Source organism: Colobus angolensis, unplaced genomic scaffold, assembly GCF_000951035.1.
Source record: "Colobus angolensis palliatus isolate OR3802 unplaced genomic scaffold, Cang.pa_1.0 Scaffold38, whole genome shotgun sequence".
Lineage (NCBI taxonomy): Eukaryota > Metazoa > Chordata > Mammalia > Primates > Cercopithecidae > Colobus > Colobus angolensis.
The window spans coordinates 247713-264296 of NW_012117154.1; the positions used below are offsets into that span (position 1 = coordinate 247713).

The 16584-nt window shown below is 47.9% G+C and overlaps 1 protein-coding gene across 1 annotated transcript in view; it reads right to left on the reverse strand.

Annotated features, from left to right (window-relative positions):
- Positions 1-448: 448 nt before the first annotated feature.
- HLCS (holocarboxylase synthetase (biotin-(proprionyl-CoA-carboxylase (ATP-hydrolysing)) ligase)) overlaps positions 449-16584 on the reverse strand; it is a 222047-nt gene continuing 205911 nt past the window's right edge. Inside the window, exons 6-10 of the mRNA XM_011953994.1 lie at positions 14046-14113; positions 11851-12011; positions 6258-6372; positions 2754-2967; positions 449-620 (exon numbers count right to left, since the gene is read on the reverse strand). Coding sequence (XP_011809384.1) covers positions 449-620; positions 2754-2967; positions 6258-6372; positions 11851-12011; positions 14046-14113 — 730 coding nt within the window. The remainder of the gene's footprint in view (positions 621-2753; positions 2968-6257; positions 6373-11850; positions 12012-14045; positions 14114-16584) is intronic.

Genomic DNA, 16584 nt, shown 5'->3' on the forward strand with positions numbered 1-16584 from the left:
TATTTGAATTCTCCCATTGCCATTTCCATGTAAAAACTCCCCCTGACAATAAACAGAAGTCCAAGCCCCAGAGGGGAGAGCGATCTCCCACATGTGGGAGGGCTTTCCCTAAACTAAAAGTGCTGCTTCTTAACCATCTATCCCAGAGCCTCTTCAAACACCAAAGAAAACGACAACAAAACAAACCTAAAACAAAAAACAGAAACATAGAAAAAGAATCAAAGACTTCACAAATGAATTGGAGGAAGAGAAAATTCACCTACAACTCTAAATTAGATTTCCAGATGCATGGGCACGGACAGGCGGCCGCAATGAAAGCTGAATGCTCACGGTGGTCGTTCTGCACTAGGCTCGGACCCCAGCCCAGTGGCATCCTCACCTGCTGCCCAGGTGCCAGGCCCGGTGAGTCAGGAGGGCAGGCCCAGGTCTGTCTCAGGGACGCCCGGCATTACCGCCGTTTGGGGAGGATGAGGTTTCTCAGCATGTCGAAGGAGTTGCCATCGGGGTGCACAGTCACAACCTCGCCGCCCTCCTGGTGAACCTGGAGGAAGCCAGAATCGTCCAGGCCAACGATGGACACCTTTGGTCCGTCCGCACTGCCCAAATGGACTTGCTGACCACTGAAAAGGAAGAACAGCGTGAGGTCACTGAGAGGTGTCACAGGACGGCTTAAGACAATGAGCTGAAGAATAATCCATGATGAGAGGGCTGGGGGTGCTGAGGAGACGGCTGAAGCTCGCTGAGGGGAAAAGGCAGCCTGGGCTAAGCTCTGACTTTCTTCCACCCTGGTGAATGGTTTTAAGAACTACTCAAATAACCACCAGGGTGCAAGTTCAACAAGGAGTCGAAATTTCTTCACACAACGTCACTCCTCCTAATTCTAATTCTGGTCATCTGCGGTGGTGGTTCGAGCCACTTCCTCATCTCCCAGCACTTTGAAGAAACACTCTGCAACTCTAGGTTTTTTGGCTGAGGTTGGAGGAAAAGAGCCTGAGTTGGCAGACAATGTTTTATTTCATAAAACAAAGTTGGGTCACATCAGCCACAAGTGAAATTCATCCTGATCCTATTTCTTTTGAATATTTTCCAAATATACTCAACTCACGTCCTTCTTAACAGCTTTCAACATATAGAATTTTCTCCTCAAGTTTTTATTTTGAAGAATTTCAAATCACAGAAAAGCTGAAAGAATAGTACAACAAACCTCATATTCTCTTCCATTCTCACACCAAATGAAAATACTTTCCATATTTGCTTTCTTTCTTCACACATAAACACATATAAGCACACATTTTTTTTTTCCTGCATCATGTAAAGGTAAGTTGCAGCTGAGTGTGGTAGCTCATGCTTGTAATCTTAGCACTTTGGGAGGCCAAGGTGGGAGGATTGCTTGAGGCCGGGAGTTCAAGACCAGTCTGGGCAATATAGTGAGACCCTGCTTCTACAAAAAAACAACAACAACACTTTTTTGAATTAGCGGGCTGTGTGGCACATTCCTGTTGTCTCAGCTACTTGGGAGGCTGAGGCAGGAGGATCATTTGAGCCCGGGAGTTCGAGGTTTCAGTAGTGAGCTATGATGGCGCCACTGCACTCCGGTGACAGAGCAAGACCCTCTCTAAAAAAAAAAAAAAAAAGAAGAAGAAGAATAGAAATGGAAAAAAAAAAGTTTTTTAAAAGCTGCAGGCATTGTGACACTTTCTGCTTAAATACTTTATCTCCTGAGAATAAGAACCTCTTGCAAAATTATAATAGCATTAACTATGACCAGTCAAGAAAGTTTGGATACAAGAGGTCCATGTTCATGTCATTCCCACTGTTCCTTTAATATCCTTTGTGGATATTTCCCTCCATCCAGGATCACACACATTACATCCAGATGTCATGCCTCTTTTGTCTTCTCTAATCCCAAACAATTCTGCCACCTTTTTTTTGTCCAATTGTTTGTGTGCAGACACTGACATTTTTGCAGGGCACAGGCCTGTTGTGGTAAAATCAGTGAGTGGTCCTCGGACTTCAGCTGCGTGAGAATCCCCGGAGCATCTGTTATGACACAGGGTGCTGGGCCCAGCCCAGGGGTTTCTGATGCGGTAGCCCCTGGTTGAGGCTGAGGCCAGTGCCTGGGATCTCAAGTACCACTGTTACCTAGAAGGTTTGACAATTTAGATGCATCTGATTGTTTCTTCACAATTAGAATCAGATTAAACCAATGTGAAACTCTCTCACGATTTCGGTTCTTCCCACCGCATCCCACCAAGAGGCATAAGATGCCCGTTTGCTCCATTATTGGCGATGCTAACTCGGTCAAGGTGGTGTCCATGCATTTTCTCCAATAGAGGCACAGAAAATAATCATTCAGACCAGCGCTCGGTCCCTCATTTTAAGATACTGAACTACGGTCGGGAGCGGTGGCTCACGCCTGTAATCCCAGCACACTCTGGGAGGCCAAGGTGGGCGGATCACGAGGTCAGGAGATTGAGACCATCCTGGCTAACACGGTGAAACCCCATCTCTACTAAAAATACAAAAAATCAGCCGGGCGTGACGGCGGGCGCCTGTAGTCCCAGCTACTCGGGAGGCTGAGGCAGGAGAATGGTGTGAACCCGGGAGGCGGAGCTTGCAGTGAGCCGAGATGGCGCCACTCACTCCAGCCTGGGGGACAGAGCGAGACTCCGTCTCAAAGAAGAAGAAAAAATACTGAACTACTAAGATACTAATAAAGGAGCTGAAAAGAATGAAGACGAGCCAGCACTGACCTGTGGACCCAGTAGCGGTAATAAAGGGGAAGGATGCTGTTGGGCCCTTTGTCCTGAAACTCTTCGATCAGTTTCTCCAGCACAGTCACGACTCTGGCGATGAGATAATCGGCTCTTAAGGGCTTCAGTTCGGCCTTGTGTTGCTTATTGTATTCTGTGATGAGGTCGTTGATGCAGATGGTAGGGTTACTGTTAGTCACATTAAATCCACAGCCTGGACAAAAACAAACAATTGAGCAGCTCAGCCGGTTGATGGCATCACACATTCCTCTCTGCCACCTGGAAAAAGTTACAGTCTTGACTGTCAACTTCCTCCTTCCTCGTCCTCATTTCAGATTTCGTGTCTCTAACCACTTGAAGAATGACTTATATCTTTTTGTCCATCTTCCTTTTTGTCCTTCTTTTATTATTCTTGTTCAAGCTAAAACCATCTTAACCTTACTGCAAATAAGAAGGTAGGAAAAAACAAAGCCACATTTGATTCAATTTAATTCAACAGATGCTATTAAATATGGGACAAAACGTATCAGTGTTGCCTCTGAAATAAGTGGTCTACCAAGCATTGCAGCTCTGCACTGAGTCCAATAGAGAATACAATCTCTTGTTTCTTCTCCTACTTGAGTAACAGATCCCATGCTTGAAAATAGAGTTTTATTCAGGATTTGGGAAGTAAACTCTGGATTCAGAAATTTCAAACCTTGGTCATGGCATAACCCTAGAATGCATCTTTTAATACTTTATCCTTAGAAGTCTTTGGTACTAAGGTTATGCTGTTGGCAAGACGCCGACCCATTTTCAGTGGACTTTTTACAGGCTCCTAAACCAAGGCTTCATGAGAGTTACCAGGGATGGTGTCTGAACAGGCTTATCTGGGCAGTTACTTAACACCACTATCCTCTCCAGGGAGAGGGTGGTGTCTCCAGAAAAGCTGAACTTCAGTGTTCAGCAGGACCCTGAATCGGCCTGGAAGAGGTCTTCAATAAGAAATGAAATACTGCAAAAACTAGGCAGTAAGAAAACTACCATGTTTTCAGTGACTCTAAGAAAAAAATCCCCAAAACATTTGCCACAGACAGAACGATGCCATTTGTAACAACAGCATTCTCCGGCAAGTGTCCTGTCGTTTCCCGTGTGAAGGGAAGGACTGACTGGTCTCAGATTTTAAAACAATATACTGGCTATTAAAATACAAAGCAATGTCAATTACCTCTGGAAAAAAACAAGTAACTATGGCAACAGGGGCAGAACTTGCAGTTGTTCATGTATCCATCCATTCCATACGTACAGTAACTGAAGCGCCTACTGAACACTTGTAACGCATTGAATTAAGTGCCATATAGCACTGAAAATTCTCCCCTGTGTTCAGAAAACTGAAATTCCTAGGATGAGTAGCAACACTGACTCCTGGCCACTTAGGCTATGTCCTTGTAAGGACCAGTGAGCACCCTGCTGGCTGCTCTAAATCCCCAAAGTCAGAGACCCCATCCCATGGCCTTCAGTAAGTCAATAAAAGCTATGGGTTCTCACCATAGGAAAATGTTTCATTCCCCTACTTTATTTATTTATTTATTTATTTATTTATTTTATTTTACTGAGACAGGGTCTCACTCCAGTTGCCCAGACTGGAGTGCAGTGGAGCCATCACAGCACACTGCAGCCTCAACCTCCTGAGCTCAGGTGACTTTACCATCTCAGCCTCCTGAGTAGCTGCGACTACAGGCACACGCCACCACGCCCAGCTAATTTTTTGTATTTTTAGTGGAGACAGGGTTTCGCCATGTTGCTCAGGCTGGTCTCGAACCCCCAGACTCAAGCAATCCACCCACCTCAGGCTCCCAAAGTGCTGAGATTACAGGTGTGAGCCACCACACCCGGCCTATTTTTAATTTTTGAGACAGGGTCTTACTCTGTCACCCAGAATGGAGTGTAGAGGCTCAATCACAGCTCACTGTAGCCTTGAACTCCTGGTTCAAGTGATCTTCCTGCCTCAGTCTCACAAGTAGCTGGGATTATGAGCTCAAGCCACTACGCCTGGCCTTTGCTTACCCCATGCTGATAACATTCATTAGCTCCCTGAAGCCATCCATGCGCCTCCTTGTTGTCTGTGGCCCCTACCTAGGAATCTCTGCATCAACTGCAATTACTCACTTAAAGATAGGAAATGAGGGAGGCTGGATGCGGTGGCTCACGCCTATAATCTCAGCACTTTGGGAGGTGGAGGTGGGTGGATCATGAGGTCAGGAGTTTGAGACCAGCCTGGCCAACATAGTGAAACCCTGTCTCTACTAAAAATACAAAAAAATTAGCCAGGTGTGGTGGCGGACACTTGTATTCCCAGCTACTTGGGAGGCTAAGGCAAGGAGAATCGCTTGAACCTGGGAAGCAGAGGTTGCAGTGAGCCGAGATTGCACCACTGCATTCCAGCCCGGGCAACAGTGCTGGACTCCGTCTCAAAAAAAAAAAGAAGATAGGAAATGGAGCTACAAGGGTATGAAGTAGCTTGCCCAGAATAATATTGCCCCTTGGTGGCAGAGCTGGTAACACAGGACTTGTATTCCCTGGCTGGCACGTGAAACACATGGTTACATGATTTTTGACCATTGCTGGTTTCTGAACACAGATTAGGTTCTACTGCCACAGAGTGAAGCAGATGACTGGACGGCCAGGAACCTAAGGACTTCTGAGGTCGCCTCTGAATCCATCTTCTTGCCTGATGTGGATGTGCTGAGGTGAAACAGGGATTCTTTTTTTTTTTGAGACGGAGTCTCGCTCTGCTGCCCAGGCTGGAGTGCAGTGGCCGGATCTCAGCTCACTGCAAGCTCCACCTCCTGGGTTCATGCCATTCTCCTGCCTCAGCCTCCCGAGTAGCTGGGACTACAGGCACCTGCCACCTCGCCCAGCTAGTTTTTTTTTGTATTTTTTTTTTTTTAGTAGAGACGGGGTTTCACCGTGTTAGCCAGGATGGTCTTGATCTCCTGACCTCGTGATCCACCCGTCTCGGCCTCCCAAAGTGCTGGGATTACAGGCTTGAGCCACTGCGCCCAGCCAAAACAGGGATTCTTTACCCCGCCTTGACCAGCCTGGAGCTTCTTCTGAAGGTTAAAATGATGCCAACTCTTTCATGGTCCAGGAAGGTCAGGATAAGAATGCAAGACACTAGAAGAACTATTTAAGAAATTAACTTTTCCTTTTCTTATTACAGAATAGAACGTTAAATGTTTATTTTCGCCATTTCAAATTCAATGAGTAGCAGGAGTGTGGAAGGATGTAAGAACATAACATACCTGTTTGATATGATACCACTTTGGTGGTTTCCGTGGAAACACACAGAAAATGCTGAACTCTGTGAAGTGCTTTCGACCAATCTCTCTGCATCTATACCCTGCTCCAAAACTACAAGACTCAAAATAATCTCTCATGATCATCTGCTCCTGCCATCAACCATTTTTATTTTTATTGTTTTATTAATCTAAAAATGCTGGGGGGAAGGTTTTTGAAACTTACCAATAAGTACATGAAACGTTTCTCCCATGAGCGTTGAGTTAACTAGAACTCCGCCGATCTTCATGAGGTCGCTGTAATAAATATCGTTGGGCCACTTCACTCGTAAGTTGATATCCTAAAGGGAAATCTGCACATTAATTAAGCAGTCACAGGGCACAAGGGGCCCAGGAAAGTCACTGAGCTAAGGGAAGATAAGCAGAAACCAAGGTAACATGGGCCTTGTCCTCTCCTCTTTTTCAGACAGCTAATCACTTCTTTGGGACAATCCGATATTGAAGTGCCTCTTGGGGCCAGGAGGTAAAAGCCCTGAAGAACAGCTGGCATAAACCCCAGCATTCTTCCCCATCCCCCAGCACTGTTTCTCATCATGCAAAACCCCTTCTGAAGATGCCTACCTTGTAAATGAAGTTCATTATGTCAGTACCCATCACCACCGCTACCATGGAGTAGCTAACTAACATGCTAGGGCCAGAGGGTGGGGAGAGAATAGTAATCTCTGGGTCCGTCTCCATTCAGGAACCCATGCTTGAGAGAGAAAGATGGCCCAGAATTAACCAAGGTCACAAAAAGGCACATAGAAATGTCTTGAGAAGGAGCCAGTGGTGGGGCGCGGTGGCTCGTGCCTGTAATCCCAGCACTTTGGGAGGCTGAGGTGGGCGGATCGCAAGATCAGGAGTTCAAGACCAGTCTGGCCAACATAGTGAAACCCCATATCTACTAAAAATACAAAAAATTAGCTGGGTGTGGTGGTGTGTGTCTGTAATCCCAGCTACTTGAGAGGCTGAGGCAGGAGAATCATGTGAACCTGGGAGGCGGAGGTTGCAGTGAGCCGAGATGGCACCACTGCACCTCCAGACTGGCCGACAGGGCGAGGCTCTGTCTCAAAAAAAAGAAAAAAAAAAGAGTGCTGTGAAGACACAGAGGAGAAATTCACCTGGGTAATGAAACTGCACTTGTCATGTGGCCTACTACCTCTTCATCTTGAATGGTGTGGCCTGGGGAGGCTCTCCCCGTCATCAGCTCACAGAATGGACCGAGAGTGGACAGCGTCTTGAACAAGGCCACCCAGGCCTCTGCCTATCCACTGTGACTCTGAAGTTGGGACACAAGAGACTGGGCTAGCTGAGTAGGTGTCAGAACCACCAGGTCTTCTAGACCTGGGGCTGGCAGCCCGGCTGTGCCATGTGTGGGTAAAGGAAGCCTGTCTGGAGATGTGAGGCTGGAAGAGAACATTCAGCAAAATAAAGCTAAGGTAGCAGAGAGTAGCTGATGGCTTCCAAGGGCCATGGGGCTGGTCTTCCCACATCACAGGCCAGGCATGGCACTGAGCGCCTTCTCAGCACTAGTCCACGTGTTACTTACACCCAGCCCATGTGTTGGTGCCAGAGCATCCCTAGGGAACAGAGGGAGAAAAGGAAGCTTAGAGCAGTTAATGTGGCTTGCCTGAGGTTATACCACTTGAAAACCACGGAGCTGAGATTCAAACCCTTCTGCCACCAGGCCTGGGTGATGAATCCCATGCTACGTGGCCTGTTGCTTCCATGAAATCCCCTTCCTCCTTCCAACAGGCCTTCTTTTGACTTTGGCCAGTTAGAGCATAGTGGAAGCTCATCTGCTCTAAAACAGCAGTTTAGGCTAAGAGAAAAAATACAGGAATAGGAGCACAGGAGAACAGAAAGTCTAAGTAAACCAAGGATGGGGGGTGCACAATGACCTGGAACTGATCAACAGCTTCACGTTTCTTTTCTCTCTAGAACGGGCATTCTCAGCGGGAGAGGGGTGGATTTGGCAGGAGACTTCCTTGGTTTTCACAGCCTGAGGGAGTGCTACTGGCCTCTAGAGAGGAGAGGCCGCAATGCTGACACATATCCTTTAAGGCACAGGACATCCCCACGACAAACATGCCAGGGCCCACATATCAACAGCGCCGGGCTGAGAAAGTCTCCTCTAGGAAACCTGTGACTAGGAGGCTCTGCTCTTCGTCACTGCCCCCCGTTCCCTTTCCTGCTCCTCTCTCGCCTTCCCACATCCCCCTGTGCCAGTGCCATGGCCAGGGGAATGAGCCCCTGCCTAGGCGGTGGGAGGACACCTGCAGAGTTCCCAGAGCTATCAAGCTCCTTGGCCACGTGGGTGTGTGACAGCTGGTGCCTGGGCGGGCCCTGCACTTGGACTCCAGCTCGCCTTCATGGCTTCAGATCTCATCGGCTCATGAAGCAGTTCATGAAACTCTGGGTTCTCACGCAGATAAGCAGGACCTGCATTTCCAGATGAAGAGGAGGGCTGTGTGCTTATTTTTCATTTTCGCAATCATGTATTCCAACAGCTGCCGTGATCCTCCCACATAAAAAAAGACCAAAATGAAACAGATTCTGCTCTCGAAGAGCTACTAACTTCATGGGAGATGGAACAGGAGCACACATCACTCCTCTTCAAAGCCACACATGGTGGAAACGACAAAAGAGGCTTCAACACAGCAAGTGCTGGATGGTGCTGGAGGAAAGAGCTGGAAGTAGCTGCAGGGTCTGAGAACAGCACTGGAGCTGGGCCTTAAGGATGAACAGAATTTTAAGAAGCAGAGAAGAGGCCGGGCGTGGTGGCTCACGCCTGTAATCCCAGCACTGTGGGAGGCCAAGGCGGGGGGATCACTAGGTCAGGAGATCGAGACCATCCTGGTAAACATGGTGAAACCCCGTCTCTACTAAGAATACAAAAAAATTAGCCGGGCATGGCGGCGGGCGCCTGTAGTCCCAGCTACTCAGGAGGCTGAGGCAGGAGAACGGCAGGAACCCGGGGGGCAGAGCTTGCAGTGAGCGGACATCACGCCACTGCACTCCAGCCTGGGCAACAAAGCAAGACTCTGTCTCAAAAAAAAAAAAAAAAAAAGCAGAGAAGAGAGCAGGGGCAGGGGTGTGTGGGTGGAGGGAGGATACGGGACCCAGGGGTACTTCATGGACAGAAGAAAGAGCAGGAGTGAGAATGGGCACCCCAAGGTGGGCTCTGGAAGGAATGGGTGCATCCCAGTGAGGCCGCCGTGGGCCTGGAGAGGGTGGTCATGATTTGTGTGCTGACGGTGACATCTGGTTAGCGACCAGTTGGGGTCCTAGTGAAGGCCATAAAAAAAGTGAGATCCAAACAACAGGGGCCTGTTTCAATCATCTAGTAGCTGCTCTGTGTCAGCTAACTTGGCTATGTTAAAAAAGAAACCCAATTCAAAATCAAATGTCCCATCACACAGGTGACGCTGGGCAGCTGACTATGGAAGAGGGAAAGAACATTGCTACAAACTTCTTAAGAAGAATGGGAACACAAATTCCCCCGACCCCGTCCAATGCTGAAGGCAAACTTCCCACTTCCATCCTGGCCCCCATTGCTTGGCGCACGCAGCCTCTGCGCATAGCAGGCCCTCAAAGAATGCTCGCTAAGGGAACTAGTGGGCTCCAGGGTCAAAGTCAAAGCCATGAAAAAGCTAAACAGACCAAACAGACTCATTTAACGTTCTCAGCTTAGTATTTGCTTTACTTATTTTCCTAAGACTAACCTGTTGCTAGAGTTAAAGATAATTTCTCCCATGACAGGACTATTTCTTTTTTTTTGATTCGAAGTCTCACTCTGTTGCCCAGGCTGGAGTGCAACGGCACGATCTCAGCTTACTGCAACCTCCACCTCCCGAGTTCAAGCGATTCTTGTGCCTCAGCCTCCCGAGTAGCTGAGATTACAAGGACCTGCCACCATGCCTGGCTAATTTTTGTGTTTTTAGTAGAGATAGGGTTTCACCATGTTGGCCAGGCTGGTCTCGAACTCCTTACCTCAGGTGATCCACCTGCCTCAGCCTCCCCAAAGTGCTGGGATTACAGGCATGAGCCACCGCGCCCGGCCAGGACTTTCTATTTTGATTGCTTTCTGCTAGACAGAACGTACAGCTCAGGTGCTAAAGGCCGGGCACCCGAAGCCCTGTAATGGTATGATGCCCCAAACCATCAGACATGCAAGGATGCTGGGCGGCTGGTAGTAAACGTCCGTTTCAGCAATGTGATGTGATACAGGAAACAGAGACGTCAGCGTTAACTACATTTGTGGAATACCAAAAATTCATACACAGTGAATACATCACAGAGGGATTTAAGGGGCAGTGAGAAGGACTGTTTCTTCAATGAAATGATGACAGGGCCTCCAAGTCTCCTTTGAGAGTCACGCTCTTAACACCTTGCTTCAGGAATCAATCCAATCATTTCTCTTTAGCCTGCCATAGGAGCTGCTGGGGGAGGGAGGCAGGAACCTCCTCTTTATACCCATAGGGAATTCTTCCAGGAACATTTGGGAGGGGGCTGTGGGACGTGAAGCCCAAGTACGGAAGAAAATGCTTCGGTCAGTAAGCTAATCAGCTACTCATTCCCTGTTGCTTGTCTTTTTAATAACCGACAACAAAACATCCAACAGTAATAAAGAAGCAGGCACACGGGTCCTAATAGCTGGGGGAAGATGGCCCCAAGTGGACCTACACATTGTATGTGCTCAACAGTGGATAAAGGATAGCGCTGCTAGCGCACAGAGTCTGGGAAACAGAGGCAGGAAATGAGAAAGGTTTTTAGGTCCCCAAATAACCGTTTTTAACAGAAAATGCAGATGAATAACTTTCAACCAGTCCAACAAGCAAACCTCATCCGGTGCTTCAATCAAAAAGCAAACATGGGGCCGGGCGCGGTGGCTCACGCCTGTAATCCCAGCACTTTGGGAGGCTGAGGTGGGAGGATCACAAGGTCAAGAGATTGAGATCATCCTGGCCAACATGGTGAAACTCCATCTCTACCAACAACACAAAAATTAGCTGTGTGTGATGGTGCACGCCTGTAGTCCCAGCTACTCGGGAGGCTGAGGCAGGAGAATCGCTTGAACCCTGGAAGCAGAGATTGCAGGGAGTGGAGATAGCATCATTACACTCCAGCCTGGTGACAGAGCGAGACTCTGTCTCAAATAAATAAATAAATAAATAAATAAATAAACATGACCAGGTGCAGTGGCTCATGCCTATAATCCCAGAACTTTGGGAAGCTGAAGCAGGCAGATTGCTTGAGCTCAGGAGTTCAAGACCAGCCTGGGCCACATGGTGAAACCCCATCTCTACTAAAAATACAAAAAAATAGCCAGGCATGGTGGTGTGCACCTATGGTCCCAGCTACGCGGGAGGTTGAGGTGTGAGGACTGCTTAAGCCTGGGAGGTGGAGGTTGCAGTGAGCCGAGATAGTGCCACTGCACTCCAGCCTGGGTGACAGAGTGAGACCCTGTCTCAATTAAAATAAATAAATAAACAACAACAAAACCCAAAATCTAAAGCGTTGCCCTCATCAGGCTGTTTGAGAAATCTAAAAAACTGGGTAGAAAGGGAGTTCTGGGGAATGAATGCATTTGGGCAAGTCTGAAGCAGCATTAGCACCTGGTGGCGCTCTTAAAACTCTGAGGGCACTTTGTTGCCAGCTGTGCAAAGGGTAGGCTGAGGTTCTACAGCCACCAATTATGCAAGCACATGCTACAAACAAGAATAAGCCGGATTCTGCATGCATTACAGGGTCGTAGAGGGGGACTGAACTGTACCTACCTGATACTTGGGAATGGACCTCACCGCTTCCACGACAGCCACGGACATCAGATGCTGGACAAACGGGATCCTCTGTCCCAGCTGGGATCTCAGTGGGATGGAGATGAGCAGAGTAGAAAGGGCACATCCCACGGGGCTCAGCCACGCATTCCCTCCCCGTCCTGGAACACAGGGCGCAGTGGGAAACAGGCTACCTTGCCATGTGGACAGGCACAGACACACATCATGCCAGGGCCACACACTCAAATAAACCTGGACTTATTACACTTCTTATTGTATTACAATGCTTATTATATTCTGGGCTTAACTCAATAAAAGAAAAGCTTGTTAAAATCTGAGCTCTGTTGCTGAAAAAGTTTCCAATACTTAGCATAATGCTCTGCTTCTGTGAGCATATCATTTGTGCCTTGATGACTCAGAGTCTTACAACATCTGAAGATGACTATCAGTTTAATTCCCACCATATGGTCATGAAGGCAAACACAGACATTGGGAAACTGAACTGATATATACTGATCCAGGAGAGGTCCTGGAAGCCACTGTTTAGAAGCAATTCCCATTGTGGCAATGGTTGCACAGCCCAGCAAATATGCTATTAAATAAAAGCCACAGAGCTGCATACTTTATTTATTTATTTTTATTATTATTTTGTAAGATGAAGTCTCACTATGTCGCCTAGGTTGAAGTGCAGTGCGTGTGATCTCGGCTTACTGCAACCTCTGCCTCCCGGGTTCAAGCAATTCTCCTGCCTCAGCCTCCCAAGTAACTGGGATTAAGGTGCCCGCAACCATCCCCAGGTAAGTTTTGTATTTTTAGTAGAGACAGGGTTTCACCATGTTGGCCAGGCTGGTCTTGAACTCCTGACCTCAAGTAATCTGCCTGCCTCGGCCTCCCAAAGTGTTGGGATTACAGGCATGAGCCACCACGCCCAGCCAGAACTATATACTTTAAATGGAGGAATTATATTTCAACAAAGTTGTTTATAAAGGGATTCCTGATATTAACTGAGTTGTTACTTTTCTTTCTTTCTTCCTTCCTTTTTTTTTTTTAAGAGACAGGGTCTTGCTCTGTTGCCTAGGCTGGAATGCAGTGGCGCGATTACAGCTCACTGGGCTCAAGTAATGCTCCCACCTCAGGCTCTCAAGTAGTTGGGACTACAGGTGAGTACCACTGCGCCCAGCCGATTTTTGTATTTTTTTAAGAGATGGGTCTTGCTAAGTTGTCCCAGCTGGTCTTGAACTCCTGGACTCAAGTGATCTTCCGCCTCGGCCTCCCAAAATGCTAGGATTATAACATGAGCCACCATGCCTGGCCTACTTTTCTTAAAATTGAAGATAGAAAAATAGAAGAATCCAAATGAGAGGTAGAGTTCATCAAAGTTTTTCTTGAATGTCTTTTCTTAAAAAAAAAAAAAAAAATTCACATCTTGAGATCCATAGCTTTTGCCAAAAATTTTTTTTTTCCATTTGAATTATGTTTGAAAGACATGTTCAAGAGAAAGAAGGGAGAACAGCAGATTTCTTATTTCTTTGGTTCTTATTAAAAAGTCATAAGAGCCTGTGAGAGTGAGAAGCACATCTGGGTGAGCCTAGCACTGGTTGGGGCAGGGAGGGACCAAGCCCCGTGGAGCAGCCCCTGTACAGGGTCAGACCCCAGATGGGTCTGGGAGGATGTGGGCACTCGCCTCCAGGATCTGCAGGTGGTGGAGCCCTGGGCAGCGCTCTGCTTCTCTGTGGTCACTGTGTGAATGGGCACTGATGCAGAGCCCACCGTGTGCATGCAAGCCCAGGGCCGGCTGGGGTGGGAACTGGCATGCAAAAGGCCTGCCACGTGATGCTCGGTACAGACACAGAAGGCTCCTTATGGGGAACCTTCAGGAAAATAAATGTCTCTAGAGCACAGTGAGGATTCCCAAATTGCAAAGCCCGGAATTCATGTAGGTCACATTTGCCATCATAGGCAAATGTCCAGTGATTCATAAGCATGGTGATTAGAGAGAATAATTTGGTTCTACTAAGGCTGAACCTTCTGATCAGTGCTTCCCTGTTCCTCCAATCCAGGCAGTTATGAAAACAGAAACTACTAACTTGAGTCCCCCAGATATTCAGCACACACATTCAATGGGCTCCTGGGCCACAAGAGTTGCAGAGTTTAGGAAACAAAAGCAACAGCAATGATCACAAAAGATGACTGACCTTTGCCCTGGGTCTGCCGGGCTGCGATCGCTATTAAGCCCATTTCCTGCGGTGTCTGAAACATCAACCTGCGAAGATGGGGAAAGACTGGTCAGGCCAGACATGGACACGCACGCGGCACCAACGGCTCACACAGGAGGCACAGGGTTTGCATGCATCTGAGGGTGTGTGGCCACGGAGGGGCCAACTGTGGGTTCCACTGGCCTTCAGGAATGGGGAGCCAGGAGGGATATCACCCTCCTTTCTAACCTCAGTTGTGAGAATGAAACGAGATAAAGAAAGCACCTTTTAATATCAAAAAAGGGCATGGGAGGGGGCGTGTGTACCTGCCTGAGCGTTACTCCATTTATTTAAGACTTGGTTAGATTCTATTTCATCAGAATATCCTGCCAAGTTCCTTCTCCCCCCACCCCCAATGTGTGTACCTTCTTCAAGTGACAACTAGCAATTCCCGACATTTGTTCCTACTTAGGGTGTGTTTCTGTTCGAACACTAGAACACAATCTTAACAGAAGTTTCTGATTATTCAGAAAACCAATATGGTGGCAATAAAGCCGTTTAAAAGACATACTATCCCCTGAGAACTAATTATGATTTAACTATGGTAAATAAATCCACACCTTCTGAGGACGCAGGAGAACCCTGCATCGTTTTTGGCTTCAGTCCTGCTTTTAAAATGGTTTCATTGAAAAGAATACAAACTTTCCTTTGGGGGATAGGTAGAAAAGTGCATTACAACCCCACCAAATGAGTGGATATTAACTTTTTTTCTTTTTTTTTTTCTGAGACGGAGTCTCGCTCTGTCGCCCAGGCTGGAGTGCAGTGGCCGGATCTCAGCTCACTGCAAGCTCCGCCTCCCGGGTTCACGCCATTCTCCTGCCTCAGCCTCCCGAGTAGCTGGGACTACAGGCGCCCGCCACCTCGCCCGGCTAATTTTTTGTATTTTTTTTTAGTAGAGACGGGGTTTCACCGTGTTAGCCAGGATGGTCTCGATCTCCTGACCTCGTGATCCGCCCGCCTCGGCCTCCCAAAGTGCTGGGATTACAGGCTTGAGCCACCGCGCCCGGCCAACTTTTTTTCAAACAAAGGAAAGAAAAGAAAATCACACAAAAAAACCCCCACTCTGAGAATTTCCTGCAAGCCGCGCTCTCCCTATTGTCGCCCCGTGGTAGGACAGTTTCTCTCCGCATGCCTGGGAATTGCGGATCAGGTGCTGCACAGGTGCAATCCGAGGTAGGATCCACCAACAGAACAAAGATCAGGTTTGGCCTCTTGGTCAGTGCAGATGAGAGGGCCTCTTTGATTTATTTATTTTTGGAAGGAGGGGAGCGGCCAGGACAGAGATGCAGAAGAGACGGCATTTCATCATAACATGAAGTTTCTAATAATAAGTCTCCAGGCTTCCCCAGTGGCCGTGTTGAGGACAAAGGAGCTCTGAAGACAGACCATGCTCGGAGAAGCTTATCCTCCTCCCTCCCAGCTCCAGAAACTGGGTGGAACTTTACAAATGGCTGGAACTTGGGAAGAGAAGAAAAATATTTAAAAGCAGAGAGAAACAACAGCGTCCACCGTGCACCGATGGCTCACGGAGCTCCGTCTGACGGCGCGTGCAGACCTCAGTCAGGACAGGAGGAGCCCAGAAGACCCTCCACGTGTTTAAAAGACCTCAGGACACACAGGGCAGGGGCTCAGCTGGTGACACAGCTGTCTTCCCACACGGCTGCTGGAACAGGCACAGGACGCTCTCGGCGAGCAGGCCGGCCTTGCCGCCCATGTGCCAGGCCCACTCCATCTCACATGAAATACAGCTCCGAAGTATTTCTCTTGGACACGATGAATAACTCATTGAGATCGAGTGTGCCGTACGCCACTGGGTCCAAGAAGAAAGCGTCCTTTTCTTGTGTTGGACCAGCAGAAAATCTAAGAAGGAGTCTTTGTGCAGGGAGTTAACATTGTCTTTCAGGAACCTCTGCTTTCCAGAGGGTCCAGCAACCCTCCACCTGGCTTCCTAAGGCCCAGGGCTCTCGAGGTGATGGGGCAGGGGTCGAGGGGACGATTTAGCATGTTGCGAGCAGACTGCAAAGGCAATCTAGGATGTTCTGTAAATAAACATGTAGATGGTAGACAGTCATAGGCTATAGCCAGGGAGAGTGATGGGAGGGGCAGGAAAAAGGTTGGTTCAGAAACCAAACACAGACTTCTAGAACAAAGAGAAATGATTAAGGGAACATATGCACTAAACTGCTAGAGGTTTGGCAGCAGTTAACAGGGCATATTAATGAGAAGAGGGAGTCTGTGCTGAAGGCCAAGAGGAAATTCTGCAAGGAGGGAGACAACGGGGGAAGGAGCTAATGCTCAGTTTGAGACAACTGGAGGCCGCCAGATTTATTTGTGCTATCTGAGATAACTCTGGGGCCAAACCGCACGGCTCACAGTCAACAAAGCAGCATTTATAAACCCTGTCAATTCTGCATTTCTGAAAATGAAGCTGCTTGAGTTTGCTTTAGCAGAAAGGAGAAACCATAAATGCATTTCCATC